General features: G+C 63.0%; 1 protein-coding gene across 11 annotated transcripts in view; it reads right to left on the bottom strand.

The window, feature by feature from the left end:
* Positions 1-27932, bottom strand: part of ABR (ABR activator of RhoGEF and GTPase) — a 97605-nt gene that overhangs the window by 16060 nt on the left and 53613 nt on the right. For 6 of the 11 annotated variants that reach the window (XM_030537121.1, XM_030537125.1, XM_030537123.1 and 3 more), the window contains 15 exons: positions 27668-27772; positions 26012-26197; positions 23848-23955; positions 22031-22091; positions 19093-19145; positions 16489-16629; positions 15595-15716; positions 15133-15298; positions 14682-14804; positions 14220-14295; positions 13858-13962; positions 12560-12634; positions 12158-12255; positions 11630-11761; positions 1337-1546 (listed from right to left, as the gene is read on the bottom strand). In XM_030537121.1, coding sequence (XP_030392981.1) covers positions 1337-1546; positions 11630-11761; positions 12158-12255; positions 12560-12634; positions 13858-13962; positions 14220-14295; positions 14682-14804; positions 15133-15298; positions 15595-15716; positions 16489-16629; positions 19093-19145; positions 22031-22091; positions 23848-23955; positions 26012-26197; positions 27668-27772 — 1761 coding nt within the window. The remainder of the gene's footprint in view (positions 1-1336; positions 1547-11629; positions 11762-12157; positions 12256-12559; positions 12635-13857; positions 13963-14219; positions 14296-14681; positions 14805-15132; positions 15299-15594; positions 15717-16488; positions 16630-19092; positions 19146-22030; positions 22092-23847; positions 23956-26011; positions 26198-27667; positions 27773-27932) is intronic. The other 5 variants (XM_030537122.1, XM_030537126.1, XM_030537128.1 and 2 more) reach the window with 2 other exon arrangements.

Below are 27932 nucleotides of genomic sequence, written 5' to 3'. Positions count from 1 at the left end.
AAGTGACCCCGAGACAGGGAGCAGACACCACCACCATCAGATGCAGACACCCGTGCATGAGCGGTACCCTCCAGGGACATCAAGACAAATGCTGGGGCAACAGCTGCCCTCCATGGAGCGGGCCGTGGAGCTGGCATCCCTTAAGCTTTACCCCATGACCCACATGGTGCCCCGGGATGGACTGCACAGCTCTCTGCTGCCCACTGCGGCTGTCAGCGTCACTAGCACCAGCGCTCGCCCTGCGTGTCCCCTCCCGTGCCAGGCAGCCAGGGGAGGACCAGCAGGGAGCATAACCAAGGAGCGAAGCCATCGTTACCAAAACGCCAGAGCGCTTGATAAAGCCTCTGCAGCCCTAGAGAGAATGGGTAATTAGCCCTGGCTCTGCAGAGGGAGCCTTAACCTCATGGTGCCACAACTACCCAAAGGGGCCCCTCACTCTGGGTGCCAGCCCCAGGTTTGGGCACCACGGGAATCGTGAGCAGGCAGCCACCCTGGCATCGCCAGCTCTTCTGGACAATTGGGGCTGAAGTGACTCGTCCTGAGTTGCAGAGGGAGCCTGTGGCAAGGCTCAGAATAGAACCAGGAGCGCTGACCAGTGAGTCTCCAGGGAGCGGCACACACTGTCCACCGCGCCCAGGCTCCCCGCCATCAGGGCCGGATACAGCATGGCGGTGGGGAAAAGCGGTGCCTGGCCTTTGGACCCCAGGATGATCTGCTCACACCTGAACACGAGATTCATGTACCTTCCCAGAGGCAGCAAAACTAAGAGCGTTCCAGCCCCCTAGTGGGTCTCTTGCAGCAAGCAGTGCCACAAGTTTGGGGGGCTGCGTCCTCTCCCCGACTCTGCCCCATCAGATTAGTTGCATGAGACCCACTGCAAAGCCACAGCCCCTGGCGCACTGATATTCAGAACCAGCCCAACCCAGCCCCACACCCTCCAGCGGCCTCTGCAGGGTGGGCAAGAGCTGCAGATATAAGGTGCAGTCCCTGCATGGAGCCGGCTGCCCGGTGCAGTACCTGGCTAGCTCGGAGCCTGCTAATTCCCTGGGCAGGAGGAACAGCCTCTCAGCACATCTACTCAAGGCAGAAGACAGACCATCGCCCTCTTGGCTGGGGAGCCTCCCCTGAGGCTGCACCCTGGAGCAGTCGCCCTGCAGAGGGACTGAACTGGCTCCCTGAGCACCACGGACACGCAGGGCACTGGGTAAGTCAGAGCCCTGAGTCCCGGGGGCCCCACGCTCGGCAGGGCTAGTGCAGCTGGCACCCGCGGGCGAGGGCGAACCCTGGGCATGCCCAGCCCCCCGCCGCACAGGGAAGGGTGAAGAGAAGACAGCACCTTCTGCCTGAGCAGCTTGCTGCGCACGCGGCCCCACAGCCTGGCTCCCGTGTTGGAGGGGCGCTTGCCCCCGGGCTCCTCCAGCCTCTCCAAGCAGCAGTGGTCCAAGTGCTCGCACACTGAGCTCAGCTTGCAGTCCGGCTGCACTAAGACCTCCGTCATCTTGGGCTCCCCGCTCCCCTGCAGCGTGGGACAGAAATCCTCCCCGGTCTAGGGGAGCACAGGTCAGCGGTGCCCAGGAGAGCCCATCCGCGCCGAGCCCCAGTGCAGAGGCAGCACAATAGGCAGGCGCAGCTCTGGCTCAGCTGGGAGGATAGGGAGCCAGCGAGCAGCCCTCCCCCTCCAAGGAAGTGACTCAAAGGCAGGCTCCCCCCACTCCCTTTAACTCCTTCACTGCCGCTCCTGCCAGGAGCCTGGCACAGCCGCTGCGTGAAACAGGACAGCCGCTGGCACAGCCCAGCTAACCCGTTAACTCCTTCCTCGCAGCTCCTCAGGAACCAGCGACTGGCCCAGCACAGCGGCCCTGGTTCCTCTCGCCCTCCCTTGGCTGGAGCCACGAACCCTCGGCCAAGCCTCAGCCCTGGGGCGAGGGAAGGAAATTGGTGTTTACAGAGGGGATCTGCCCTGGGTCACGCCCAGCAAGAGACTGAACCCCAGGCTCCAACCACTAGACATGCTACCCACTGGGTAACCGTATGTCTCCAGCATACCACACGGGGCTTTTGCTGCTTCTCGCCCCTGGCACGGACACACACTGGCTAGCACACCCAAAACAGGCGCGCTTAACCTTTTAAAACCTGTGCACCAAGGCCGTGCTGTAATTCAGGGGCCAGGCCTTGGTGCTCCTGCGAATGACCCCCATGCACAGAGTGGTGCTTCTGGGAACAGCACTGCCCTCCAGCCCCAGAGAGGGGGCGCTCTGGTCTCCTTGCACCATCCAGGAGCTGCCCTTCTCCTGCCTGGCTTTGCTTAGAACATTCTCCACCAGAGAAGCAGATGCCAGGATGCGAGGGGCTCCTCTGCCCTCGTCACCCAGGTCTGCCTGGCTGCAGCACAGATGCAGCAGCAGATTGTGCACAGGCCGCGAGAGCTCCCTGAACCTCCCCCAACTGGGAAGGGACAGAGGTGTGGACCCTTGCTCTGGACTTCCCCACTCTCAGCCGACAGAACCGAGATGTCACATCCCAGATTGGGGGAGGCCCCGCGGGGACCGGCAGCAAATACCAGCGCTGGTCACGTCACACACAGGAAACCGAGTCATCAACAAAGCCGTCACAAGCCAGAGCAACCACCCCTCCAGCAGGCAGTGCCTCCAGCCTCAGCGCACCTGCCGGGAACATGGGCAGCAGCCAGAAAGTAGCCTCAGAGCAAGGACATGCATCCTAGTGTGGTAGTGCCGAAGGGGGCGGGGGGGGGGCACCACGCCAGGCGCTGTCCAGCCATAGCAAGATGGTCCCTGCCCCAGAGAGCAGAGAAGAAATTTCATTGCGTGGGGATTGGGCAGTTAAGGAGTGCCCACTCAGCACACAGCAGTCTGCCCCTTCCCCAGGGCTAGTGCGACACCAGGCAGGTTAGCCCCACAGCAGAGGCTGCACAGGGGTGGAGAGGTGTGGGGGGCAGGTACAAACCCCAGCAATTCCTTCCAGACCTTCCCCCTGTGGCTGGGCTGCTCCCCAAGCAGAGGAAAGGGAAGCTGCCAGGAGGCCGGTCCTCCCCTGGGTGAAGGAGCAGCCCAGGCTACAGCAGGGGATGAGCGGGTTCAGCTGCTGGGGTCTCTTCTTGCTGGACTCGGGTCTTGGCGAGGGGGCTTTTAAGCCACCGCAATGAGGGATGCGATGGCCCCAGCGCAGCTAATGGGGAGGCTGAGCTCCAGTGGCTCTCCCAGCAGCATTGCAGACACAGCCGAGTGGGGAGCGTCCCTTCTCTCCTCCTCCCCCTTGGCCGCGCTGCTGCCCCCAGCCCAGGGCCCGTGCGGCTTGGAAGCCTCCGTGCGCTTCGTCTGCTCCTCCCTAGGGCTGATCCAAGACAGCAGCTTGGCTGGAAGCTGGCCAGAGCCCAGGGTACAAGAGCCCACGTGCTGGAGGCCAGCAGCTTCCGCCACGCCTCCGCAGGGAGACAGACACAACCAGCCAAGCTGCATCTGCAGCGCGGAAACGGCCGCTTCCCCTGCCTTTCCCTCCCAGCCCAGACACGTGTGCATCCAACGCATGGAGCCCAGGGCTGGGGAACTTGGGGAGCCCCTTCCCACAAAGCCAGCTGGGGGTCAAGCAGCGAGTGTCCCCCAGTGAGTCTCTGCAGGGTTGAGCACACGTGCCTTGTGTGATGGGGCAGGGACCGCTCGGCCTGGGGCAATGGCACCCAAAGGCACAATGCCTTTGCCAGGGCCTGGGTACACCCTGCACCCAACCAGCACCGGCCACGCTGGTAGGTAGGGCCCCACTTTGCTCAGGCTGTGTCGGGAAGCGGTGCAGCACATCACTTGCTGGCCGAAGCCCCTAGCTGTTCCTTCCTCCTCCGAGCACACCAGGAGCACAGGAGCCCAGGCCAGGCCACCTCATCTCTGCTGAAGCCCATGTGCCTCCTCCCGCTAACAGCCCCCCACGCAGGGCGGCAGTGTCCCCGACAGCAGAGCATGGGGCAGCTAGAAACTGAGCTCCCATGGCAAATGGGTACTGAATAACACTGCCTGCCCTGCTGCCCGCCGAGGCGAATATGCCCGCCCAGCCGTGTACCTGGCATGCCCCACAGAGCCTGAGACTTGGGAGCAAGGAGACCACCCAGCTAGCTTCCGCCTCGAAGGCAGCGCAGGACCCCAGCATGTGGCTGGGGGCCCACGTGCAGGCTGCCTGCCCCCCGCCCTGCTTGCTCTGGAAGGCCCCAAGAAACTGCTCTATGGCCCCAGCTCCGACCTCCCTGGGCTCAGGCCAGCTGCCGGCATAGGGTCAGTTGGGTTGGGCATGGAGCTGGGGCCAGCAGCTGAGGTTCTGCTCCTGCAGGGGGAGCGTGGAGCCAGGCCAGAGCTCCCAGGGCAGCATCCGGGTGCCCCCTGCCCACATGCTGGGGACCGTGGCAGGGCGGGAGCAGGCAGCGTCCTGGCCCCGGGGGGATGCAAAGGGAGGTGGCTTCTCTGCAAGGCGCTTGTGACCATGGCAGCACACAATACCTTGTCAAAGGAAGCCCCCCCACCCCCCAGCTCAGCCTGGGGGCTCTGCCACTGGGGCAGCTTCCCCCTCCCCAAACTCACGCAGCAGAGGGGAGAGCGACTCTGGGTCAGGCAGTTACCTCCTGCAGCCGCATGAACGGGGAAGGGAATGCCAGGCAGGGACAAACTGTACCCCCAGCCACACCCTCCGCACGGCCCCTCGCCCATCCCAGCTGCCCGGCTGGAGACAGTCCGTCTGCACTGGGCAGTCACTTGCACCCCCTGTCCGCTCAGCCTCGCAGCGCCAGACACCTGCCCCCGTCCTCACCCACCCCCCGGAGCCAGAATATAGGGAGGCTGTGTAGGGCAGGGAGTGCAGAGCTTGGCGTTTGCCCAGTCCCCACCCACAATATGCAATGCAACTGCCCAAGCTGTCAGCCTATGCTCAATATGGGGGAGGGGACTGACACAGAAAGGGGCTAGCATCAGCAGAGCTGGGCTAGCAGGGGGCTGCGGGTTGAAACTAAGGGGCACTGGCAGAGCTAGGGGTGGGAAGCCCAGGGCTGGGCTAGCAGGGGGTTGCAGGTTGGGACTGAGGGGCACTGGCAGAGCTGGGGGGGCAGGGCTGGGCTAGCAGGGGCTGTGGGTCAGGACTGAGGGGCACCAGTAGAGCTGGGGTGGGGTGTGGGGAGCCCAGGGCTGGGCTAGCAGGGGCTGTGGGTCAGGACTAAGGGGCACCGGCAGAGCTGAAGGCGGGGAGCTCAGGGCTGGGCTAGCAGGGGGCTGTGGATCGGGACTGGGGGACACTGGCAGAGCTGCATGCGGGCAAGAAGCTTTTTCAAACCCAAAATATTCCTAAAACTGAGCTCCCTCCCCCACCACCTGGCCATCTCCAGGGAGGCTGTCTGGGCTGGTGCAAGAACCTGCAGTGCTCTGAACCCTGTGGGGGGCTGTCACAGTGCACCCTGAATCCCAGGCTGGCAGACACTGAACATGGAGTGAGCCGGCCAGGGATGCAGGGGAAGCACCAGTCTGGATGGACAGAACTCTGCTCGCCCGGCTTGAGACTGCCCAGAAACAGCAGCGGGCAGGGCAATGCCCCCTCCAAGGGTCCTGTGCTCTTATGAAAGGGGCGCCCCCGGCTGGCTGGCTGCGACTCCCTGAGCTAGCCTGGCCTGCCAGCCCAGCACGGCGCAGCTCAGCCCTAGGCTGGTCCATGGAGAGGAACTGCTCAGCTCCAGCTTGTCTCCCCGCCAGCTCTTACCACCAGCGGGGTGAACACAGGGCCTGGGAGTGAACAGATGGCAGGAAGTGTCAGGATGACACCCTATAAATCCACAGGATGCCCACACCTGGAATCCCGCGTGCAGCTCTGGTCACCCCAGTTCAGTGTCATAGAACTGGCAAAACCACAGAGTAGAGTAGCAGAAACGTTCCGGTGTAGGGAACAACGTCCACACGAGGACAGCGTAACACGACGGGGACTGTTCAGCTTGGCAGGAGGTTAGGATGGATATTCTAAACCCAACGTGGAGCTGTGAGCAAGGGCTAGAAAACCCAGGCTGCAGGTTTAACACAAACCGAAGGATGTGCCTCTCCGGAGAAAGCAGTTAACTGTGGAACTCCTTGCCAGGGGATGCTGTGAAGGCCAAATGCACAGCTGGGTTCCAAAAAGAATGAGCCAGATTCATGGAGGATGGTCCCTCAATGGCCATTATCCAGGCTGGGCAGGGACACAACCCCACACTCAGGGCGTCCCTAGCCTCTGACTGTCAGGACCTGGGACTGGGCAACAGGAGCCAGATCACACCATAGTTGCCTTGTTTTGTTCATTTCACGACGCACCAGACCCTGGGACACTGGGCTCGTTGGATCCTTGCTCTGACCCAGTCTGGCCATTCGAGATACAGGGGGGGAGGGGTTTACCAACCTGCCCTCCCCCTTGATTTTTACAGGGGGTGTGGGGGGGTTGGTTTGTCTCGGCCAGAAGAAATCAATTCCTGATGGATTCTGCCTGCAGGGCCTGGCGCAGCCCCAGGGACAGGAGGCCCAAATGCTGTATTTGCATATTGAACGATTTCCCGGCCTGATTTATGAACCCAACTGCACAAGCAAGGGCAGCGGGAGGGGAGGGCGCAGGCCCCAGAGCCGACATCTGCTTCCCACTGCAGACTTCCCGTCTCAGAGTTCGTCTGCAGAGGCCAGGTCGGCTAAACCATAAACACCTGGGGAGCGGAGGCAGAGAGAACCAGGCCCTGCACAACCTCTGCTGGGTCACACCCAGCACAGAGCCTCTGGCCTGGCCAGGGCGGACGCACAAGCAGAGGAGAGGCCAGCGCAGTGAGCGGGGCCAGCTGGGAAAAGAGCAGGAAGCTGGGAGCAGGGGAGGGGAAGTTCAGGACTAGGGCGAGCAAGGTGCATTGGGAAAGGTGTATGCAAATCCCAGGCGGGGGTGTCACAGAGATGCCGCAGGCCCGAGAAGCTGTCTGCGGGGGCTGGCTCAAAGCCCCCAGGATGAAGGGGCAGCCCTTGGCCTTCTGCCACAGCTGACCGCCTGCCAGCCAGATACACCAGAGCGCCCAGGCTTGGCTAGCACTGTCCCTGCTTTCCCAGGGTTCTGGCACTGATCAGCCAGCCAGCATGGGCACCATCAGCACAGCCACCCATCGTTAGCCACCCACAGCCACTCCCCATACTGGCACCAGCCCCCTTCCACGCTGATCTCAGGGCATGAGCTGCCATCTGACTGACGCATGGGCCAAGGTCCCAGGGGACGCAGCGAGGACAAACAGCTGTCCCAGCCCCACATTCTCACAGGGCCCTGCCAATCACCTCCAGAGAGCAGCACAATGCTGTGCAAACTGGCTGGCCAGGCCACCAGGCGCTGGGGGAGCCGGGCACCTTTCTGAGCCCACACGCCTCTGCTCCGGGCTCCTCCTCAGCCCTCTCCCAAGGGTCCCTCTTGCCCAGAAGTTCCCCCCACAAACCTGGCACACAGCGAGGTTGTTTGCAGCAGCCAGTGAGAGGGGGACATGCCGTATGCAAAGCCTGCCCCAGTCTCCCCATCATCCCTGGGCAGCAAGCCGCGCTCACCCTCCACTGCATCTGCCGAAGGACCAGCCCAGGGACTCCTGCTACACGCGAGCTGCCTGGCACTGGGGCTGCAGGCTGGGCTCTCGGAGGAAGCCAGGATGGCAGGGCTGGCAGGCAGCGTTCCGGGCCGGGAAGCAGAGGTCACTGCTGGGCCTCCATTAATAGCCATTACAGGAGCCCTAGGGAAGTAAGCCTCCCTCTCCAGGGTCTCCAGAGATCCAGCCTGCCCCAGGGTCAGGGCCAGGGCCTTCATCTGCCTGGCAAACCAGGGAGCTGCCCAGAGGGCCCCTGCAGCACGTGGATGGCTGGGGGCACATTGGAAGGCACTGAGCAGCCCCCCTGGGCTGAACGGGGCAAGTGTCTAGCCTAGAGGCCTGTGTTGGATTGGGACTGCCCTCCCCCCCACTGCACACAGAGCACATAGCCAGTCCTGGGAGAGCAATTCCTTCCTGAGCCCAGCTGGAGGCCAGCCTACGCCCTGGAGCATGTGGGTTGAAAGCCTTTATCAGTTAGAGCCTTGCTCCCACCATCGCAGATGCTGTTCCAGCTTCCGACAGGCCACCCACCTTCCCTCAGGGGCTGCTCGGCTCCTGGGGCCTTCTCTCAACTCTCTGGGCCCAGGGGTCTCCTCCAGCCTCCGCCCCCAAGGTTCACACGGCACAGCGCTCTGCTTCCAGAGCGGGCTGGACTGCTAATGCGCTATCCCTGCACTGGCTCCCATGTGCCCCTGACTCCAGGCTCAGGGGCCGTGTGACTCATGGTTGTTGACACAAGGCTATTTCCGATTGCCCAGCCCTGCTGATCTCCAGGCACCGGGACCCTGGTCCCTCCTGTTGACTCCCCCGCACATTTCCAGGGCTACGCCGACGGCCCCTCACCTGCTGCTGCTCAAAGCTGGAGTCTAACACTGCACAATAGAGCAGGGCTCTGAACTCAGCCCCTCGCCCCATCCTGCCCTCCAATCGGAGCCGGGTTTTGGTTCTGCTCCCCTGTTCCCGGCAGCACTGCCTCCTCCCCCAGCCCCCCAGGGGCTGGCCAGGAAAGCCTCGTTCCCAGGGAGCAGGCAGAGTGGGGCTGAGCCCACAGGCCCTGCAGAGCAGCGGGGATGAGCTAGCAGGCTGGCCAGGCAGCCCCCCAGGCAGTCTGCGCCACGGGGTGGGGTGGGAGGGCGGTGCTGGGAGCCAACCCCAGGCTTTTGAATTAATGCCCTACCAGGTCCTGAGCGCTGGCTCAGGGCAGCCAGCCCCAGCCCCGGGCAGCCAGCCCCAGCCCCAGCCCCAGCCCCTGCCCCTCTGGTGGCCCATGAAGTGAGTTTGACAGGTCTCAGGCCATGACCACACGTCCGCTGCAAGCACCAGGCTCAGCAGCATCCAGCTCCTCTTCTGCCCCTCCAGGGCCGAGCCGAGGCCCCGCAGCACAGGGTGCTGGCCCTGCCCCTCCCCTGGGGGGACACTGCTCTGCAGCTGGCAACCGCAGCTCGAGGACAGCAGGTCCAGCACGAACACTCAGCAGCCCATCACCAGGGGCACAGGGACCAGCCCTAGGAAAGCACCGGGGAATCCCAATGCTGCAGTGATCCACAGGCTGGAGAAAGCAGGGTCGGGATAAGCTACCGTGCTGGAGTCGCGTTTCGGGCTCTGCCCAGGAACTGGGAGCTGGCCTCCAGCCACTTCCACAGTGGCACGCCCCCAGGGCAGCTGGCTGGCTCCCACTGAGCTAAGCATGGCACCCGCTGCAGCTCCTCACCCCACCCTGTGCCAACGCCGCATGGAGAGGAGCTGCTTGTGCCATGCGCCCCCTGTCCCCGTCCCAAGGCTGATTTACTGCAGCAGGTTTGTATGGTCCCTGCTAAGGACACAGGCTGCCTGAGTGAACCCGTCCACACCAGAGGCTGGGCACAAGGCTGCTCAGCCCCTCCCTTTGCTTGCGGAGTGCCTGGAACTGGAGTCCTGGATCTGGAGGTTGGTTTTAACCTGGGCTTTGGGGGCGGGGATGGGACTGGAAGTTACCTCCTCTCCCTGCCAGCTCCTGGGCTCCAGAGCAACTGTGCAGGCGGCTCTACCACTCAGCCCCACCCCGTGGGAGTAGCGAGGATCACAGAGGCCTGGTAGAGCCTGACAGTTGGGTACAGATCCACTAACACCCTGTTGCTGCCGACACGGGACAGGATTCTACAAACGCCTGCATGGCCCGTGAGCTGCTGAACTCTCAGGGGGCCAGCCCATGGGCACCACCCCAGCTAGGGAAGCAGTGTTGGACCATCCAGCAGCTCGGCACGAGCCCCCACAAGCCCCTAACCCAGCCCAGCCCAATATGAGTCCTTAACACAAAACCCACGAGTGCCCCCAAGCAGAGCCGTTACCCAGCAAGGGGAGTGCCATCGTCCAGCAACTTCACTGGTGCCACTGCTTCTACATGGGCTGTGCCCAGGTACCAGGGCAGCGGCGCTGGAGGGATTAACCTGGGGGCAGGAGGGAGTTGGTCTGATAGAGATTTCCATGCTGGTACTACGGTCCCAGCCATGGGCCCGGCCACTGCTCTGACCTAGGACCCAGCCCCAGAGGGGCGCTGTGGCCCAACCCGAAGGGCACGACTCCAGCCAGCCAGTGGGGTCACCAATCTCACAGCCAAGGTCCCCTCACTGAACGCACCCCCGGCCCCTCGCCAGGGGGCCCAGCACTCAGCATCACACAGGGAGACAGTCTCCATGGTAACCAGGACCCAGCCTACACCCTCAGCTGCACCCCAGAACAGCTGGGGGCACACTGGCCACTCCCCTTTCCTGCACCTCCTGACACCCCCTGTGCTGAGCCAGGGGCACGTCCTGGGGATGCAGCAAAGCCCCCATCCTCCTTACCTAACCAAGAGGAGACAGTTGCCCTGGCAACCCCGGTTGCTATAACAGCAGCACTGGGGACTGAAGGCAGCAGCGGGAGCCGGGAAGGGTTGAGCTCTGCACAGATCACACAGAGGTGCCCTGGCTGGGACCACGACCACCTGCGTGGGCTCAGCCATGATCCCAGCGGAAAGGCAGCAAGTCTCCCCCACAACCCCGGCGAGGTCTGCGGCAAGGGCCTCGCCAATAGCTTGGCCTTGGCATCGCCGCTGGACCCTGCTGGATCGGGACCCTTCACCTGCCAGCAGCAACACCAGCCCCACCAGGGAGCAGGGCCACGCTACAGGGGGGCGGGAGAGGGTGCTCCTGGAGACCCTCATCAGCCACTCCCCTCCAGCACCCAGTTGCCTTGGCGTGCTCAGCTCTGTGCATCGAGCTGGCATCCCTCCCGGGCACAGGGAGACCAACAGAGGTGACGGGGCAGAGGACACACTCCCTGAAGCAAAACAGACGCCATGGGGAGCGTCCCCTCTCACCTGGGGAGCTGCCAGCCCCCACAGTCCTCTGCATCCATGGGGGGCACAGCCGGCTCCTGCCAGGAGCACTGTTACAGCCGGGCCAGACAGGAAGCAATTTGAGCCCGGGGAATCTCAGAGCACCCTCCAGCCACCTCACCCAGCTTCCACACCGGCCTGGCCTCCCCTACTCCCGGCCTCTTCCGCCCTCAGAGCTCGGCACACTTGCTTGCCAAGATCAGGTCTGGGCCAAGGCTGCCACAGAGCCCGCCCACCCGTCAGTACGAGGATAGCCCCAACCCACCACAACCACCTGGCCTGGCCAGATCTCTGTGCCAGCCCGGTGTCCTAGCGCGGCCAGCCGATCAGCCAGCGAGTGCAGATGGTGCGAAAGCATCGCGGCGCGCCAGACAGAAAAACAAACCCACCCGCCAGATGTTCCTCGTCTGGTGGGAAGGGAAGGGAGCGGCTCTGCCAGCGACACAGCGCCCGTGGAGGAGGCCTGGCAGTGCTGAGTCAGCCGCGGCACGGGCCCTCGGCTGGGCCATTCCCAGACAGGCAATGGGGAGCCAGGCTCGTGTGGCTGCCGCTCAGAGGAAAGCATCAGGCTCATTGCAGCCCTGAGAGCTGCTCTGGCATGGGCAGGCCAGCCCCAGGCCAGGGGAACACAGGGAGGCCAGCCCCCTCGAAGCCCCCCGCAGCCTTACCTGGACCTGCCCCTTGCCCATGATCTTATCCACAATCTCGTTGTTGTCCTTGTTGAGCTTGGTCTTGTCGTAGCACTTCTCGTAGCATAGGATGCGTAGGGACTGCGAGCCCTCCAGCTCGATCTCGAACTCCTGGGGAGCCAGAGGGACGGCGGCTGAGCCCACGCCAGGGGCAGAACAGCCCTGAGCTGCGCCCAGCAGGGGGCGGGCACTAGCGCCTGGGCTCTGCACCCACGTGTCTGAGTGCACAGTGCTTCAGCCTCCTGCAGCACCGGCCGGGCCCTGGGTTCAGGAGAGACCAGGGGCCGCGTGTCAGGGACCCAGAGCTAGAATAGCAGGAAGGGGAGGAATGGCCTGCGGGAGGAGAGGGAAGCCCGGGACTCAACTAGCGGGGGCAGGGCTATGGGTCTGGATTGAGGGGCACCAGCGGAGCAGGGGGTGGCAGCCTAGGGCTGGAACAGGGGTGGGGGATGCTGTCTGTTCCCTGGCTCTAGCACGATCCTCTCAGCCCCCTCGCAGCGAACTCACCTCGTTCCACTGGGGCTCTGTTGTGTCCCGGAAAACCCTGGTCTTTGCTTTGCTGACAAAGTACCCGAAGGAGTCCACTTCCAGTGTGCAGTAGAGGTCTGGGGAGAGGAGACGAGTCAGGGGGCTCTAGGGATTCATGTCCAGTTCACATGGGCTCTGGGCAGAGTCCCCAGCCCGCAGTCCTTCCCCAACAAGGGCCTGATAGCCTGGGGGTGCCCATCTGTCGGGACAGATCCCTCAGGAAAGCAGGGATGGCAGGCAACTCACCCCCCACCCCCAGCAGGAGGGGTCTCTCCCCTCTCCAGCGGCCCTCTGCACCCCTGGGTGGGCACAGCAGGGCCCCAGGGTCGGGGCTAGGTCCCGCTCACAGCCAAGCCCCAGCAGCACAGAGCTGGCACTCACTGGCAGATTGTTTGAATCCCTTGGCAGAGTGGACGATCACATGCAGGAAGCCGTAGAGTCCCGGGGATTCGTCATCTGCAGCAGAGAGAAGCACAAGGGTACGTTAGGGCTCACAGTCCTGGCTGGCCCGTGGTCTGAGCCCAGCACTGGGGTGCAGGGAGCCCCAGCTCCAGCCTTTCACCTCTGCAGTCGCGCAGCCAGAACAGCATCTCAGCCTTCACTCACCTCCCTAGCCCCGTGGCCCAGCAGGGGGTTGCACGTCAGGAGTGAGGGGTGCGTCCAGGGCACGTTCGCTGCCAGCATAATGCAAAGCAAGCTACTCCCATCCCTGCAGCAAGCAGCATCCCACCACACCTGTCCCAGCCGGGATGCCCAGGGTTCAGTCACTGGGCACCTCTGGAACTGGCTTCCCAGAGCCACCAGTCAAACCTACCCAGCGAGAGACCTGCAGACAGGACAGCTGCCCTGTGCCTGGATCTCTGCCACGGACACCAGAGACCAGTTTCGCCCCGTGCTCTCGTGGGGAGCAGGAGACCAGAGACTCACACTGCACAGCAGAGACCCCTGCGGCCATGTGAGGGGGTTCCAGGCGGGGTGCAGCGATGGGTTCCCACAGAATGGCCAACATGATTCCAACGCCCCATCCTGGGGGCGCACACTCCCGTCAGGGCTCTTCGAGCCGGTGTGCAAGGGAGGGGGGTCACTGTGCCAGCCCGACTGCCTGAGCCCCCCAGGTTAGCACCCCTCCCTGCCGGACAGGCACATGGTGCCATGGGGCTCTGAGCAGCACAGCCCCGTTTGCCCAGCAAGCCTCTCCCAAGCCAGGCCAGCTGGTTTGCTCTCACAGCGCCACCTGCTGGCACAGACACTCCACAACCATCTGAGCCTCAGACACACCCGGCAGGAGCTAACAGCCCTGGCATCAGAGCCCTGGGTGCTTTACAGACCCCGAGCCGCCCAGCCTCTCCCAGGAGGAAGAGACTTACCCCGAGGCCCAGCAGGGCCCACCACAGAACCCAGGAGTCCTGCCCCCCAGTGCACAGCTGGGCTCTTACAGAGAGGGACACTTCTCCCCCTACCAGGCAGACCTTGGCTCGGAGCTGAGCTGACGCCAGCAGGCAGCAGCCCAGGCAGAGAGTGGGAGCACGGGCACCACCAGGACTGGCGGGAGCTGGCCCCATGCGCCCTCCCATAGGGCATTTCTGGCGGGTGCTCTGGCACGCTCCGCGGGGGAGCCAGGGAGCAGAGCCGGCCCTGGAGCGTGCAGGCCCGAGCGGGGCCCGGCGGGAGACACTCACCGTCCTTGTTGCTGGTGACGGGGATGTTGTGGACAGTGCGCAGCTTGAAGCAGGACCCCGTGAGCACCTGCAGCTCCACCGAGCTCAGCACGAAGGCCTGGAGGTCTGTGGGAGCACAGGGGGGTGGTGAGCGGCTGCGGCCAGGGGTTCCCATTTGCTACAGCTGGCTGCAGGCGCCCTGGGACCTCCCGAGGGGTGGCCCGGAAAGGCCATGGGCACGGTGGGGCCCCATGCTGCTACAGCATGCCTGGACCCCTGGCAGGAACAGCTCCACGGCAGTGAGCACGAGCCCCAAGGACGCCCCCTTGGAGAACTTAGAGACAGGCTCCTCCCGCAGGGCCTCCAGCAGCACAGGGCCTCACCCTTCTTCTGCAGCTTCTGGATGGCCTCCCTCCACTCCGACCGCTCGTAGTCCGAGGAGAGCAGGAACAGGTAGCTCTGAAAGGGACGGGATGGCGTCAAGGCAGCTGCCTGGACTGGGACCGACAGAGCAAGCCGAGGCCCCCAGTGCCGCAGGAGGTACCAGGTATCCCCAGACCAGCCGCGGCGGGGAGAGATCCCAGCCTGCACAGAACAGCTTGGCCAGCCGCAAGGGAGCGCAAGAGATGCTGCCTGGCGTGGTCAGCGTGCATCACCCCGCTCAACGCCCAAGGGCAGAGCCCTGGCCCCGCACGGACACCCCACTCCCACTCCCACCAAGGGTGGGCAGAGGAACCGGCCATAGCGGCCGGCGGAGGGAGCACAGTCCTGGCCAGGCCGGCTCTTCACCCTCCACGAACCCCAGCAGTGGCTCTTGGTGAGCCGGGCGGCCGGCAGTCCCCTACCTTCCCGTTGCGGTTGTGGACGCGGAAGGGGATGGTGGGGGAGTTCAGGAGCAGCCAGAACTCATTTTCAAACATCTTCTTCTTGAGGCGCTCGATGGCTCGGCTCTGCCCCTTGCCGGCTTTCTGCAGGGGGAAGCGAGAAGGTGGGAGCCAGCCAGAGCCGCTCCAGGCAGTGAGCTGGATCCACAATCCACATAGGAGTCCCCCTGCCTCCCCCAGTGCCAGCCAAGGGAGGAGACAGGGAGGTGCCAATGGGGCAGAGCAGGCCCATGCCCTGCCCTGGGCACGGGGTTCTAGCTCTCAGCTTAGGGAACTGCTCAGGGCCCTTCAGCGGGAGGAGCTTCCCCCCTAGCCCCTGAGCAGAGGTAGGTACAAGAGCTCCCTCCTTGGGCACAGGCACAGCCCCCTAGCACCGCACACCAGCGAGCCCAACCCCCCACCCCCGGCTCACCTCCTTCTGCACCTCGCTCTTGATGGTTGAGATCTTCATCTTCATGTCCTCCAGCTCGTGGTCGGGGATGGTGTGCACCTGTGGGCAGGGCTCCGACTCCTCGGGGGCCGGGAACACCAGGTCAGCCAGCGGCACATACCACTTGCAGTCATACTGCTGGTGCTTCCTGCGGCGACATGCCCGGGTTGAGCCCACGACCCCAGCGCACCTTGCTGTGCACGGAGCCACCAGGCCACCCAGCCGCTCCCTGCGGATTGCACGGCTCTGCCCCTTGCAGGCAGGTCTACCCAGCGCCAGACCAATTTCCCACCTCCATGCCCCATGTCCACAGACTAGCCCCTCGGCCCAGCCCTGCAGCCCCTGCTCCAGGCAGCCCAGCATGTGGCACTGACCCCTGCAGCATGGGCCACCCTGGCACTCGGAGGGTGCTGCCCCCGCCTCAGCAGTCTCCGCCCACCTTACCCCACGGCCGTCTTCTTCAGTTTGGCGCAGAGGAGGACGTCGGTGAAGAGGAAGACGTGGCGCAGCTTCCGTGAGCCCTCGGACAGCTCCACCAGGAAGCCATCCTTCACCAGCTGCCGCGTCTAGGAGAGAGCAAGGCTAGCCATTAGCGGGGGAGGCCGGGGCCCTCAGCCCACACATGGGGCAGCCAGGCCTCCAAGCTCCCCAGAGGAAGCAGCCCTGCATCAGCTGCTCATGTCTAGTGCATGTCTGAGCTGGCCAGCCTGGAGAGAGAGGGAACCCCAAGGAGGGGCCCTGGCTGGGCTCAGACCAGAAAGAAGAGCAGCCCCAGACCCTGGATACGGGTTGCAGCTGGAGGGTCTCTTCCCAAGAGCCAGCTAAGAGCCCAGTGTTTCCCCAGCAGGGCAGGCTGAAGCCAGGAACCAGCCCCATTGCTGCAGCAGGGAAGGCTCCCCACTTCTAGACACTGAGGACCCCAATGGGCACAGCTAGGTGGGGTGGGGGTGGGAGGGAAGGCTCACAGATCATACCATCAACTGATGAAAAAAAACCCACCCAGCCACGCCACCACCTTAATGGGGCCCAGAGGGGTTCCTGTACCACACCTGGAGGGGGGAGGAAATGGAGGGTTAGCAAAACCCTCCCAGCCTCCCCTCCCCTAGTAATTGGAGATGCCAGCTGGATGCCAGACGGTGGCCCTGCATGGGGATTGGGCCCCTGCCCACAGCCCAGTGTACCATAGCGCAGCTGCCCCTCCACATGGGGGGAAAGCACATCTCCCTACTCCTCCATGGGCCACGCCCATCTCCCCTAGCCAGCCTCTGTTCCAGCGGCTGGGCAGAAGGGGCGGCTTTGCTGGGAGTGGGGCAGGTCACCCCGGCAGCCCTGCCTCACCTCCCCCTTCGGAGTGGTGACTGCTGTCCTCCGTGGGTCGATGTCCTCATTGATGCTGGACAGGAAGTTCTGGGAGATGCGGAGGGCATCCTGCAGCAGTGGGTAGTCAGGGTGGTCAGCCGGCGTGTGTTTGAGGAGGTCCTGGAATAGAGGGGGTGCCGGTGAGCAAGCCAAGGCAGAGCCAGCGAGTCCTCCCACTCCCCACAGCGGGTTAGCTGCTAGGGCCACACTGGGCCCCTAGCTGAGCTCTGCTCCGAGCCAGAGCTCACTGCCCAGAGACCCAGCAGCAAACAGGGCTGCATTAGGAGCTTGGAGCAGGGCCACAAGGGGTTAATCTTCCACAGCTTCCTGCTCCCTCCTCTACAGGACTAACCCTCAGGGTGCAAGGACCACCCACCCCTCCCTCCATCTCGGAACGGGTTATTCTTGGCCAGAGCCTGTGACAAAGTGGGGCTGTTGTTAATGTTTCCTCTGAATACTGTGTGGGTGCCTCAGTTTCCCCAATAAATTTCTTAAGTCTCTAGGGGGTGAGATTGTTGCAGAGCAAAGGGCCAGTGCACATATATGGCCGGCACTTTGTCTACTGACAACTAATGGCCGGGGCCCTTCCCCCCTGCAAGGAGATAGCTAAAGGGGTTGGATGACAAAGAGATCAGGTGACCTCCTGGAAAGGGAAAGGTTGAACAAAGCCCAGAGGAGGAAAGGCTGGAGAGTTTCAGTTTGGGGCTGGCTGGGGGCAAGGAATGGAGTGCAGATGTGGGGGTCTGGCTCACTGCCCCCCCGAATGGTCTGGCTGAGGGGTTCTGGTCTCTGTACAGTAACTCCTCGCTTAACGCTGCAGTTCTGTTCCTGAAAAAGGCGACTTTAAGCAAAACAATGTTAAGCGAATCCAATTTCCCCATAAGAATTAATGTAAATGGGGGGGGAGGGTTAGGTTCCAGGGAAATATTTTTCACCAGACAAAAAACTAAACACACACACACAATATGTTTTAAACAAACAATTTAATACTGTTCAAAGCTTAGAGGATTGTGAAGCGTGGTTGAGGTGGTGAAGTCAGAGGGTGGAAGAAGGTGGGATATTTCCCAGGGAATGCTTTGCTGCTAAATCAGTGGTTCTCAAACTTTTGTACTGGTGACCCCTTCCACACAGCAAGCCTCTGAGTGACACCTCCCCCCCCCCCGCGCACAGAAATTAAAAATATTTGTTTATATATTTAACACCATTATAAATGCTGGAGGCAAAGCAGGGTTTGGGGTGGAGGCTGACAGCTCACAACCTCCCCATGTAATAACCTTGTGATCCCCAGTTTGAGAACCCCTGTGCTAAATGATGAACTAGCACTCGGCTGAGCCCTCGGGTTAACACATTGTTGTTAATGTAGCCTCACACTCTACAAGGCAGCAGGCATGGAGCGGAGGGGTGACAGCATGGCAGACAGAGACAGACACACTGTGTGTGTGTGTGTGTGTGTGTGTGTGTGTGTGTGTGTGTGTGTGTGTTGCACACTGCTCCTTTACGTCAGCTGACCCACTCTGAAGTGCATTGTCTTTTTAAGAGGATCAGGAAGTTGAGACAGCAGCAGTTGTCTCAAGCTCTCTCTCTCGGTCTGTCCCCCCTCCCTGCTCTATATGGAAAAGAAGGGGTAAGCAGGGTGTAGGAGCAGGGTGGAGGGGGAAACTCTGACATTAGCCCCCCCTTTCCCTGTTGCACAGCAAGCAGGAGGCTCCGGGAGCAGCTCCAAGGCAGAGAGCAGGAGCAGCACATGGCAGTGGGGGGAGGGACAGCTGCAACTGCCCCACAATTGATAGCCTGCTGGGTGGCTGCTGCACAGGGAACTTAGGGGAGCGGGGAGCTGATGGGTGGACCAGAAGCCCCCCTCGGTTCCAAGCCTTCACCAGCCAGCTGCAACAGGCTGCTCTTCCTGCAAGCAGTGGACAAAGCAGGCGGCTGCCAAACAACCTTAGAAGGGAGTACTGCACAACTTTAAACGAGCATGTTCCCTAATTGATCAGCAACATAACAACGAAACAACCTTAACCTGATAACTTTAAGTGAGGAGTTACTGTACCTACAAGCTCTGTTTTAGACTAATAAACCTCTGTGTTACTGGCTGGCTAAGAGTCACGTCTGACTGCAAAGTGGGGGTGCAGGACCCGGTGGCTTCCCCAGGACCCCGCCTGTGTGGACTCTCTGTGGGAAGCGCATGGAGGGGCACATGCTAAATGCTCCAAGGAGAGACCCAGGAGGTGAAGCCGGGTGAGCTTCTTGCCCTGAAGACAGTCTGCTCCGAGGGAGAGGAGGCTCCCCAGAGTCCTGACTGGCTTTGTGCGGAGCAGTTCCAGAGCATCGCCCGGGGACTCCGTGACAGTGCTCCCAGCAGGGACAGAGGGAAGGAATGGGGGCAGCGGAGGAAGCAAGATGCCAGCACAGCCTGGCACACGTGCCCACCTGAGAACTGGGGCAGTTCCAAGAGGGGGCCTTGGAGTGTGTTCCCCTGCCACTGCCAGGGCATGGCCCCCATGCCAGGACCCCGGTGGGTGGGGCTGGCAGGAAGTGGCAGTGACAGAGTGTAGGCAGGGGGCGAGCGGGAGCCATACTCACATGCAGTACCAGGGTGCTCCGCGTCACCCGGTCGATGGGCTTGTACAGCAGCGCTGTGGGGAGAGGTGCCAGCGTCAGAAAGGTGCTGTCCCTGGCTCAGCCCCAACCCAGCCCCTTGCTGGACAGCTGAGCAAGGCGTCCCCCTCCCCATCCACACACGGGGTCTCCAAGCCCTGCCAAGCCCCCAGCCCAGCCAGTCACAGCCCACCCTGGTGCCTTGCTCAGACGGCCACGCGTGTCTGCACAGAGCAAGCCACTGGCTGCAGCACACACCCAGACAGGTTCACACCCGGCCGCGTGAGTCTCCATGTGGGTCCCAGGGACTGGGCGGCGCTCTGTGCCCAGCACAGTTTTGATTCCCTGGCAGGTGGGAATTCCCGGTGCCACCAGCTGGGACCATGTTGCGGGGCCTGGGATCTGTGGGAAGCTCGAATCAGACACAGCTCAGCCCAGGACCGTGAGCTTCCCGCACGCTGATCTGCCAGCGCACCTCAGTGCTGAGCCTGTAGCCCCTGCTGTGTCACTCCACCCCGCGCCAGGGGGCTGCAGCAAGGAACTTGGAGGGTACCTATGCTGGCTTCGCCTGTATTACCAGGGAACGCCACCACCAGGGCTAGGCACTGAGAGAGCCCAGCCTGCTTCCCGTTCTCACTTCTCCCCCTCGGCCAGTGGCACAGCCGTGTCAGGTTCCCCTTTTTCAGAGCTTGTCCCCACCTCCCCCGAACCCACGGAGCCCTGCCAGCCACGTCCCAAGCACGGAGCAAGCCTTGGACGTGGAGTCCGGCTGCCAAACTCAGCCAGGGGAACCTTGGCCTTTTTTACAAGAGTCGTGCTGGAGCTGAGAAACTACCCAGGCCCCGGGCACTCTATGGCCCCAAATCCACACCACCTCCGGGAGTTCCAGGTCCTTTCGGTTACCACCCTGGCCCCGGAGCTCCCCCACCAGCCACTCCAGTTCCCTCTCCCTGAGACCTACTGGAACCAGGGGGGGAACTGACCGACCTGGCAGAGTTCCCACTGGCATGCTGGCTTGTGGGAACAGGGAGAGCTCTGTGCACTGGCCACAGGCTCCAGTCCAATGAGCCAGGCCGTGGCTGGTAGCACTGGGACCTCACACGTTTCCAGACAGAATGGAACGGTGCAGGCAGGTGCTGCAGCTGCTGCTCCCGAGTTACAAAGAGGCTCAAGCCGGACCCAACCCCTAAGGGGGAGGAGGGGACCTGCCCCTGCAACCTGCACACCCCTTTGAGGCTCAGCGTTCACTGGAGAGCCTCCCAAGAGCCTGATCTTCCCCACACCATGTGAGGGCCCTGGATGTGCACACGCAACTCCCACAAATCCCTCCCCAGCACAGCCCAGCAGGTGACTTGCATGACTCCCCAGTCTATTTATACCCTGAGCAGATGCAACTGCATTCTCCCTTCCCTTCAAGCCACTTCCCCCAGCCCAAAGCACGTGGAGAACACGCTTGGACCTGTCCAAGGAGAAGGAAACCTGCTCCCCTTTCCTGAGGCACTAGGATTTGGACACCTGACCAGCCATCAGGGCTCGGGGGGGCTCAGGTCTGGGCCAGCACATGCCTGCTCCATGCCGGGTGAGCGTGACCGCTGCAGAGGGAGGTGTGATGAGGTGCTGGCTCTCCCAGGCAGCTGTGCCCCCCCTGCCCCCAGCAGCAGGAAGCCCAAGCATGGTGGGGTGTGGGGAGGATGTAATGCACAGACCCAACAAGGCGCCCCCTTCGCCCCCCCCCCCCCCCCCCACCCACTGGCTGGGGGAAATGAGGCCCAAGAGCTGGGGGCGAGCAGCTTGTCTCTCCTGGACTCACAACATGCCAAGCCCAAGGCCAGCACATTAAAGCCCCCGCTGGCCCAGCTGCTCCCCTCCCGGCCTTCCGCAGCAACAACGGACCCGCCTGTTGTCACTGTGAGGCAGCCCCTCCATTGGGGGTGATCAGGGAGGGGTGTGTACTGTGTCCATCTCCAAAGGAAAAGAGCACCAAGCCAGGCAGGAGCAGGCCCCGGGGGAGTGGGACATGTACCACGCCCCCCCCGGACTCTGAGCACCCCCTGCCAGCACTAGCTCAGACGTTCAGCGAGCGTTTCATGAGCACATGCTGCCTGGGACAGCCCGAGCAAAGACAATGGGACCTGCCCCAAAAAAATCAACGAGATCTGCCCAGCCTGGCATAGACCCACCTCCCTGTGCCAGGGCACCATGGGACCCTCCCCAACTCCTTCCCTCTGCCTCGCCAGCCCATCGGGCTCGGTGATAATTCCACATGCTTGATCGAGGGGTTCTGGCTTCTCCCCGACACCCCCATCCTCCCCTCCCCTGGCTGCTGCCGCTCCCAGGAACAAGGCTGCATGGCAGAGCACAATCAACGCGGCCCTTCACCGCCCAGAACAAAGAAACTACCAACTTCAGGCTGCAGAGCGTGGCACCAGAGGGAGAAACCCCCTAGCACAGACCCCCAGGCCCGGCAGCACCGCACCCAGGGGTGACATGTGCCAAGAACACCCCCGACCGGGCTGCCTGTCTGTCCAAGGTGGGCGGGACCCTGCAGAAGCCAGGCCAAATTCCCCCTCGGCATCACGTTGCCCCCAGCAGCCCTGCCCCACACCCTGACTCACCGTAGGTGCAGTTACAGCAGAGTCGGACAATGAGGAGGATCTCCATGGCAGCTGCGTCTCCGCACAGCCATTGTGACCGGCTCCCTGCCTTCCCTCGGCAGCTCAGCCCGGCATCAACCCCTCAGCGAAGCGGGGGAGGGGGCGGGGGGGCTGCTAGACGATGCTAGCATCCTAACAAGGGGAGCATCGGCGCTGCGCACGGGCACACAAAGGGCTTTCCGCTCTCACGCGGGAGCGGATCAATAATGCATGCGCTCAGGGCCGCAGACAAAGGCGGAGAGCCCCCTCCCCATAACGCATGCACGTACCTTCCATGGTGACCGAGGTGTGGTTCTCCTTGGAGTCCTTGGGGCCCTTCACTTTCAGCTCCTGCCCACGGGAGAGAGGTTCGTTAGAGGCTTGGAGCAGCAGCCTGGGAGGATGGGGACTTGCACGGCCGGGGTTCCGGGTAGGTGCCTGGTGCAGCTGCCTCTGCTCTGGGGCACAACGGAACCGCCTGCCAACCACCTTGGGCTCAGGCATGCAGGCTGGAGCTGCCCTCGGGGCACCTCTCTCTCCAGCCCCGTGCTGCTGGATGCTACAACAGAGCCAGATCCCTCAAGTGGTAGCCAGCACTGGCCCAGGTCAGCCAGGCCCCCAGCGCCGCTGCAGCTCCAGGGAAGGCCAAGTCAGAGGGGCTCATTCTCGGCAGAGGGGGGAGAGCGGGAGCAGGGCTGCTCCCCACCCTGCATGGAGTCCCGCTGCACCCCAAGTACACACACGATGCACCCCAGGGGGAGATGGTGAGTGCCAGAGGACATGATGAAAGACTCCCCCAGAATGCACTGCAGCAGCCCAGTACCCCCGTCCTGCCCCATGCACAAGGAGTTCAGGGTTCAAATCCAGTTCCACACTGGGAATCACACCTCCGAACCAGGAGCTGGAGGGCCTGGATCTATCTGCCGAGACCTGAGTCCTATGGCCTTGACACTGTAGGAAACATCCCTGCGCCCTGCCCAGCGTCTGGGAGCACAGGGAGCTGGGTCTCGGCAGGTAGACACACCGCCAGGGTCTGCCATTCGCACATGGCACTGACAGCATGCGACATGGAGGGGGCACCACATCCACCCACAAGTGCTGCAGGGAGCAGGCAGGTCGCTTACGCGACTGAGCCAGGCTTGGGGTGCAGGGGGCCAGGTCTGCAAGAACCAAAGGGGTTTGAGACACTTCTCAGTGAAGCCCGGCAATGGGAAAGGCCATTGCCCGCGGGCTCCCACCACTCCACCCCCAGATGGACTGCATCTGCGCTGGGAACAGACATTGGAGCCAGCCCAGCTCCTCCACGGATGGCCCCAGCACAGCAAAGGCCCGGCCCAGACAAGGGAGGGATCGTCCCCCATTCCAAGCTCTGAGGGGCTGCAGGCTCCACAAGGAGGAAGCCCCCAACCCCAAAGCCCAGGCTGAGTGGCTCAGGCCTGTTGCTATGCCCCGAGAATGCCCAGTGGGCCCAGATGTTGCCGTGTGCGGCCTGGAGCCCACCTGGGACACAAGCTGGCATTGGCCCAGGGAGCTGCTCTCCAGGGACAGCTGCCCGAGTGCCCGCAGGCTGTTGCCTCCCAGACTCCCACAGTGGGCATCTCATGTCATTGAGCTCCCCAACCCCCGACATCCCAGCCAGTGGGAGGGGAAGGGCTCACCTGACCCCCACTGAGCTCTCTGCCCAGAGCCTGCAAGTAGGTGACCAAACAGCAAGTGTGAAAAATCGGGCTGGGCTTGAGGGGTAATAGGAGCCTATATAAGACAAAGCCCCAAATTTCGGGACTGTCCCTATAAAATCGGGACATGTGGTCATCCTACCTGCAAGGCACATGCTCCATCCTTGCCCCTTGCTCTGCTCACACCGGACCACAGAGCCCGAGCACCAGTGCAGCGGGATCAGCAGCCAGAGCTGCACTCCCATGCCCGGGCCGCCCCCTACACCAGCCGGCACAGTGGGGAGAGCAGGCTGGGTCCTGCCTCTGGGATCTGTTCGGTGCCGCACGAGCCCTGCACCACGCCGCCACCCAGCAAGCGCGGCCGGGTGCTGCACCAGAGGCTTCCAGCAATGCCCCCCCAGGGCCGGGGAGCCCAGCACCGCCCCGCTCACCTCCGAGATTTTCTGGAACTGGTTGTTGCTCTGGCTGCATTTCTCCGCGGTCTCCCGCGCCACCTTGTAGTTATCCAAGAAGGCTTTATACACGCCGAGCTGGCTGGCCTGGGGGCGAGCGGAGGAGGGGAGAGGGGGATTACCCACATGACCTGGCAGGAAGCGCCTGGGATGGGGCTGTCTCCTTTGAACTTTGTCTTCAGCAGTTTCCATAGCAACCTGAGCAGGCAGCGCTGGATAACTGGGCAGGACGCTCCGCTGGAGCCACCCGGCCCCTCTCACACGCCTGCCCAGCTGGGGCGGCCAAGCTCCTCCTGGCCCCGACACCCAGCCTGCTGCCCTGGGTGGGGAGAAGGGGCGCACAGCTGGGCGCTCTAATAGGACCGGCTGGGGTGGGCAGTAGCAGCAGGCTCCATATGTGCCCAGCTACCCCTACCTAGGCGGCTGAGCTTGCAGCGTCCCCGCCCCGAGCCTGGCTGCTTTGGGGAGGTCACTGACCCCCGGGGCCCCAGAGGAGCCTGCAGGAGACACTCATGCTCACCAGCCCCTGCTGTGGGCACAGGGACCTGAGACAAGGTGCCCAGGCAGTGTTGGGCGACAGCTGATTGCCAGGGACCAGGAACCAGACAGGGCAGAATTGGAGGCCTTGGAATTGGGAGTACAGTGGGGCAGGCCTCAGGCCTGGTTTGGAGCACAGCAGATGGACTTGGGCAGCAGCAGGGTGAGCGTCATCCCCACTGCCCACAGACATGCCACCGGCTGCCAAGCACGGCCCCCAGCCTCCCCGGCACAGGGACGCTCTCCCAGCCCCTCCTCACAGCAGCTGGTACAGGGGGCCCAGGTAGAAGGGAGCTTCCTTAGCACAGCCACTAACGAACCAACCCCCGGCGCACCAGCCAGCCAGCGCTGTTAACATGCAGCCAGCCTGAGAACAGGCACGCGCTGCTGCGTTAACCTACAGAGCAAACAGGAGAACCTGGAGCAATCAGCCCCTGAGCACGGCTGCTTCCCAGGAGCCTCTGCACGGCCCTTCCCCTGTGCCTGGGCCCGGCAGCCCTCCCACCACACAGCCGTGCCAGCTACCTAGCAGCAGCCAGTCAGAGCAGATTAAGGCACAGCTTCCCAGGCCCCCGCTCCGGAAGCCAGGCCTCTCAGCAAACACAGGGAAATCAGTTCCTAGCCCTTTGCAGTCAAGACCCGTGAGCTCCATGTAACTGACACAGTGACACCTGCCTGAGTCTGCCGAGAGCCTGCACCACCAGCTCCGAAGAGGGAAGTACTCCCCTGCTGCCAGTGTAACCAACACAGCAGCGCTGGTAACTCCAAACTCCACTGACCTGGGACCCCCACCAGCTCCTGACTGAGGCTGTGTGTGACAGGAGAGGGTACTGTGCCCACTCCATCCCCCGAGGGAGCCAAGGAGACCTGTTGTTCTCTGGGCATGGTCTCTGTGCAGTGCCAAACAAGGGATGGAGCCACAAGGAGCCTGGATTGCCATAACCCAGGCCTGCTCATCTCCAAGCCCAGGGGGATTTGCCCATCCCCAGGGTGCTGGAAGGAAACAGACCAGAGGGAAAGTGTCCCAAGTCCTCAGCCCCGCAGTCTCCATCAGCATCACTTGGAGGGGCTGCTGGCCAAGCACACCCAGGGTGCAAGCCCACTTGGGATCGGAGCAGCAACTGCAGCCTGCGCATGGCCCAACCTGCGGTGAGCTATTGCAACAGCCACCTGGCTCAGCAGGGCCCAGACCCCCCATCCAGAGAGGTTTGCAGCCACTTGCTCCTGCTTCAGAGACTCCTAAAGCCTGCTCCTGTTCTTCCAAAGTGTCCTGGGACAGCCCAGCCAGAGCCCACAGCCCCATTCGGCTCCTGGCACCAGGGAACAGTGAGCAGGAAGGGAGACTGCACACTGCATGAGGCCTGCAGCCCCCTGGGCCACCCTCTGCCATCCCACCCCATTCCAGCCCAGGGCTACCACACACAGATCTCTGCCTAGGCTTGCACCTGGGAAGAACACCCTGGACTCAGCTCAATCCCTCCCTTCTCCGGGCAGCGTCTCTATGGGAGCCACTCCTGTAAGAAGTGGGCGAGGAGCCAGAAGACAAGCCCTGCCCATGCCCCAGATCCCAGTCCTGCCCAGCCACCTGCAGGGGAGCCGAGCTTACCAGTTTCTGGAAGAGGTGCCCCAGGGTGACCTTGCTGTCCCACTGCTGCACCTTGGGGCAGAGGCTGTCATAGAACTCCTTGTGGATCTCGTAGATGTCCTGGATCTTGTAGAAGATGGTCTCGATCTGCTGGATGGTGAGGACAGGCTGGGAGGTGGTGGCTGTGGCCTTCAGCGGCTTCATGGGCTGCGGGAGAGCAGGGGAAGCCAGTGTTAGAGCAGGAACTTGCCAAAGAGACAGGCCAGGCTCGGTGCCTGCCAAGGGGGCCGGAGCAAAGCCACAGACAGGAGCTCAAGGGCCCTGACTGGCATGACGTGGGACAGCTGAGAGCCGCCCTTCTCACGGCGGGATGGGGGGCAGCCCCTGGGAACTACAGGTCCCAGCATGCAGCGCAGCCTGCTCCAGCTGGGGTGTTGCATGCTGGGAGGACATCCCCTGTGGGAAACAAGGGGTCAATGTTCAGTTCTAGCACTTGCCTGCAAGTTTGAGTCAAGCTGGGTGAGGAGCTTGCCAGGGTCAAGCCCCACGTTCCCTGGGATGGGGAAAAACAGCCATGCAATGGGCAATCTCAGGGCAGGAAATTCCTCGGGCTGGAACAGCCGGGGGGGGGCTGCAGGTCAGGAGTGAGGGGCACCGGCAGATTCGGTGGGGGGAGTCCAGGGCTGGGCTACCAGGGGATGGTGGCTCAGAATCCAGCCACCCCTCCTCTCACAGATCTGCAGAGCCCCTTTCTAGCCAAGGCTGGAGTGGATACGGCTGGGAGCAGGAGAAGGGAGCTCCAGCCCCCGGCCCCAGTGCTGGGACACTGCCTGCGCCATGCCGTGCAGGGGCTGCAGAAGGCAGTTTCAGTTTGCGTGTCCGCACAGACTTCCCCATTGCGCCAGGAAGGGGAAGGCGGGACCCTGCCAGCCCCACGCATTGCACAACACAAAGGCAGCAGGCTCACAGGGGAAGGACTGGGTGCCAGGGTAGTGCCACCAGGAGGTGCAGGAGGGCCCAGGAAAAGGATGGCAAGGCCTGGCACAGGGTGTGACGTGGAGAGACGTCTGGCTGCCCACGCAGACATGCCCCAGTGAACATCAGCCCTCGCCCCACAGGGGATGGTGGGGAACGGGCACCTATGGGTCAGCCCCCATCCCACAGACGCAGGAGTTACATGCCTGGCCAGGCATCCCAGGCCCTGGGCGCAGGGGCGGGCAGGATGCATTTGCATTAGCAGCTCTGACCCCAGAAGCCAAGATGGGACAGAGACCCGCACCCACCCCAGCCACGGAGGGACTCTTCCTTCTCCACTTTGTGCTGCTGCTGCAACTCTGGCTCCCCACCCCCAGCCGCCTACTCCGCTGCCCACGAGGGGCGGGACAGGCTGCCTGGGCTGGCTCCCGTTGTGAGTGGGGCCAACGTTAGAGATGCATCCCCCAGCTGGGATGGATGCTCCCTGTTCTGAAGGGAGCCGGGGGCAGGTCTCCAGCCCGCTTCCCATAGGGAGCACTGGAGCCCCATAGCCCGGATTCCCGCCTGCAGAACCTGGTGCGGCAGGGGAGAGGGGAGCTTGAGAGGGACAGGGGAGAGACCCCGGGAGGGCATGGCTTTGTGCCCAGAAGCACAGGGCTCGGTGCCGGGGACTAGCCCTGGCACCCACTTGGCTGTACTCACCAGCAGCAGCGCCTCCAGCTGGTTGATGTAGATCTCCTCACTGGCCAGGAAGCCTGATAGCACCAACTTCCGCATCTCCAGCCCCTTCCCAGCATCCCTCTCGCCCTGCATGACAACAAGGGATGTCAGGGTCTAGGCGCTGCCAGGGGAACCCCCAGGATCTGCTCCCAGGGGAGGGAGGGAGGGAGGCTGGCATTGCCAGGGAGCTGCATGGCAGAGCCTGGTGCCAGGGGAGCAGCGTCAGCCTTGGGCGGGGCGGGAAGCC

The sequence above is a fragment of the Gopherus evgoodei genome, chromosome 17 (assembly GCF_007399415.2).
Source record: "Gopherus evgoodei ecotype Sinaloan lineage chromosome 17, rGopEvg1_v1.p, whole genome shotgun sequence".
NCBI classification, from domain to species: Eukaryota; Metazoa; Chordata; order Testudines; family Testudinidae; genus Gopherus; species Gopherus evgoodei.
The sequence above is the reverse complement of the archived record's forward strand: the minus strand, read 5'-3'. Positions and strand labels throughout refer to the sequence as shown.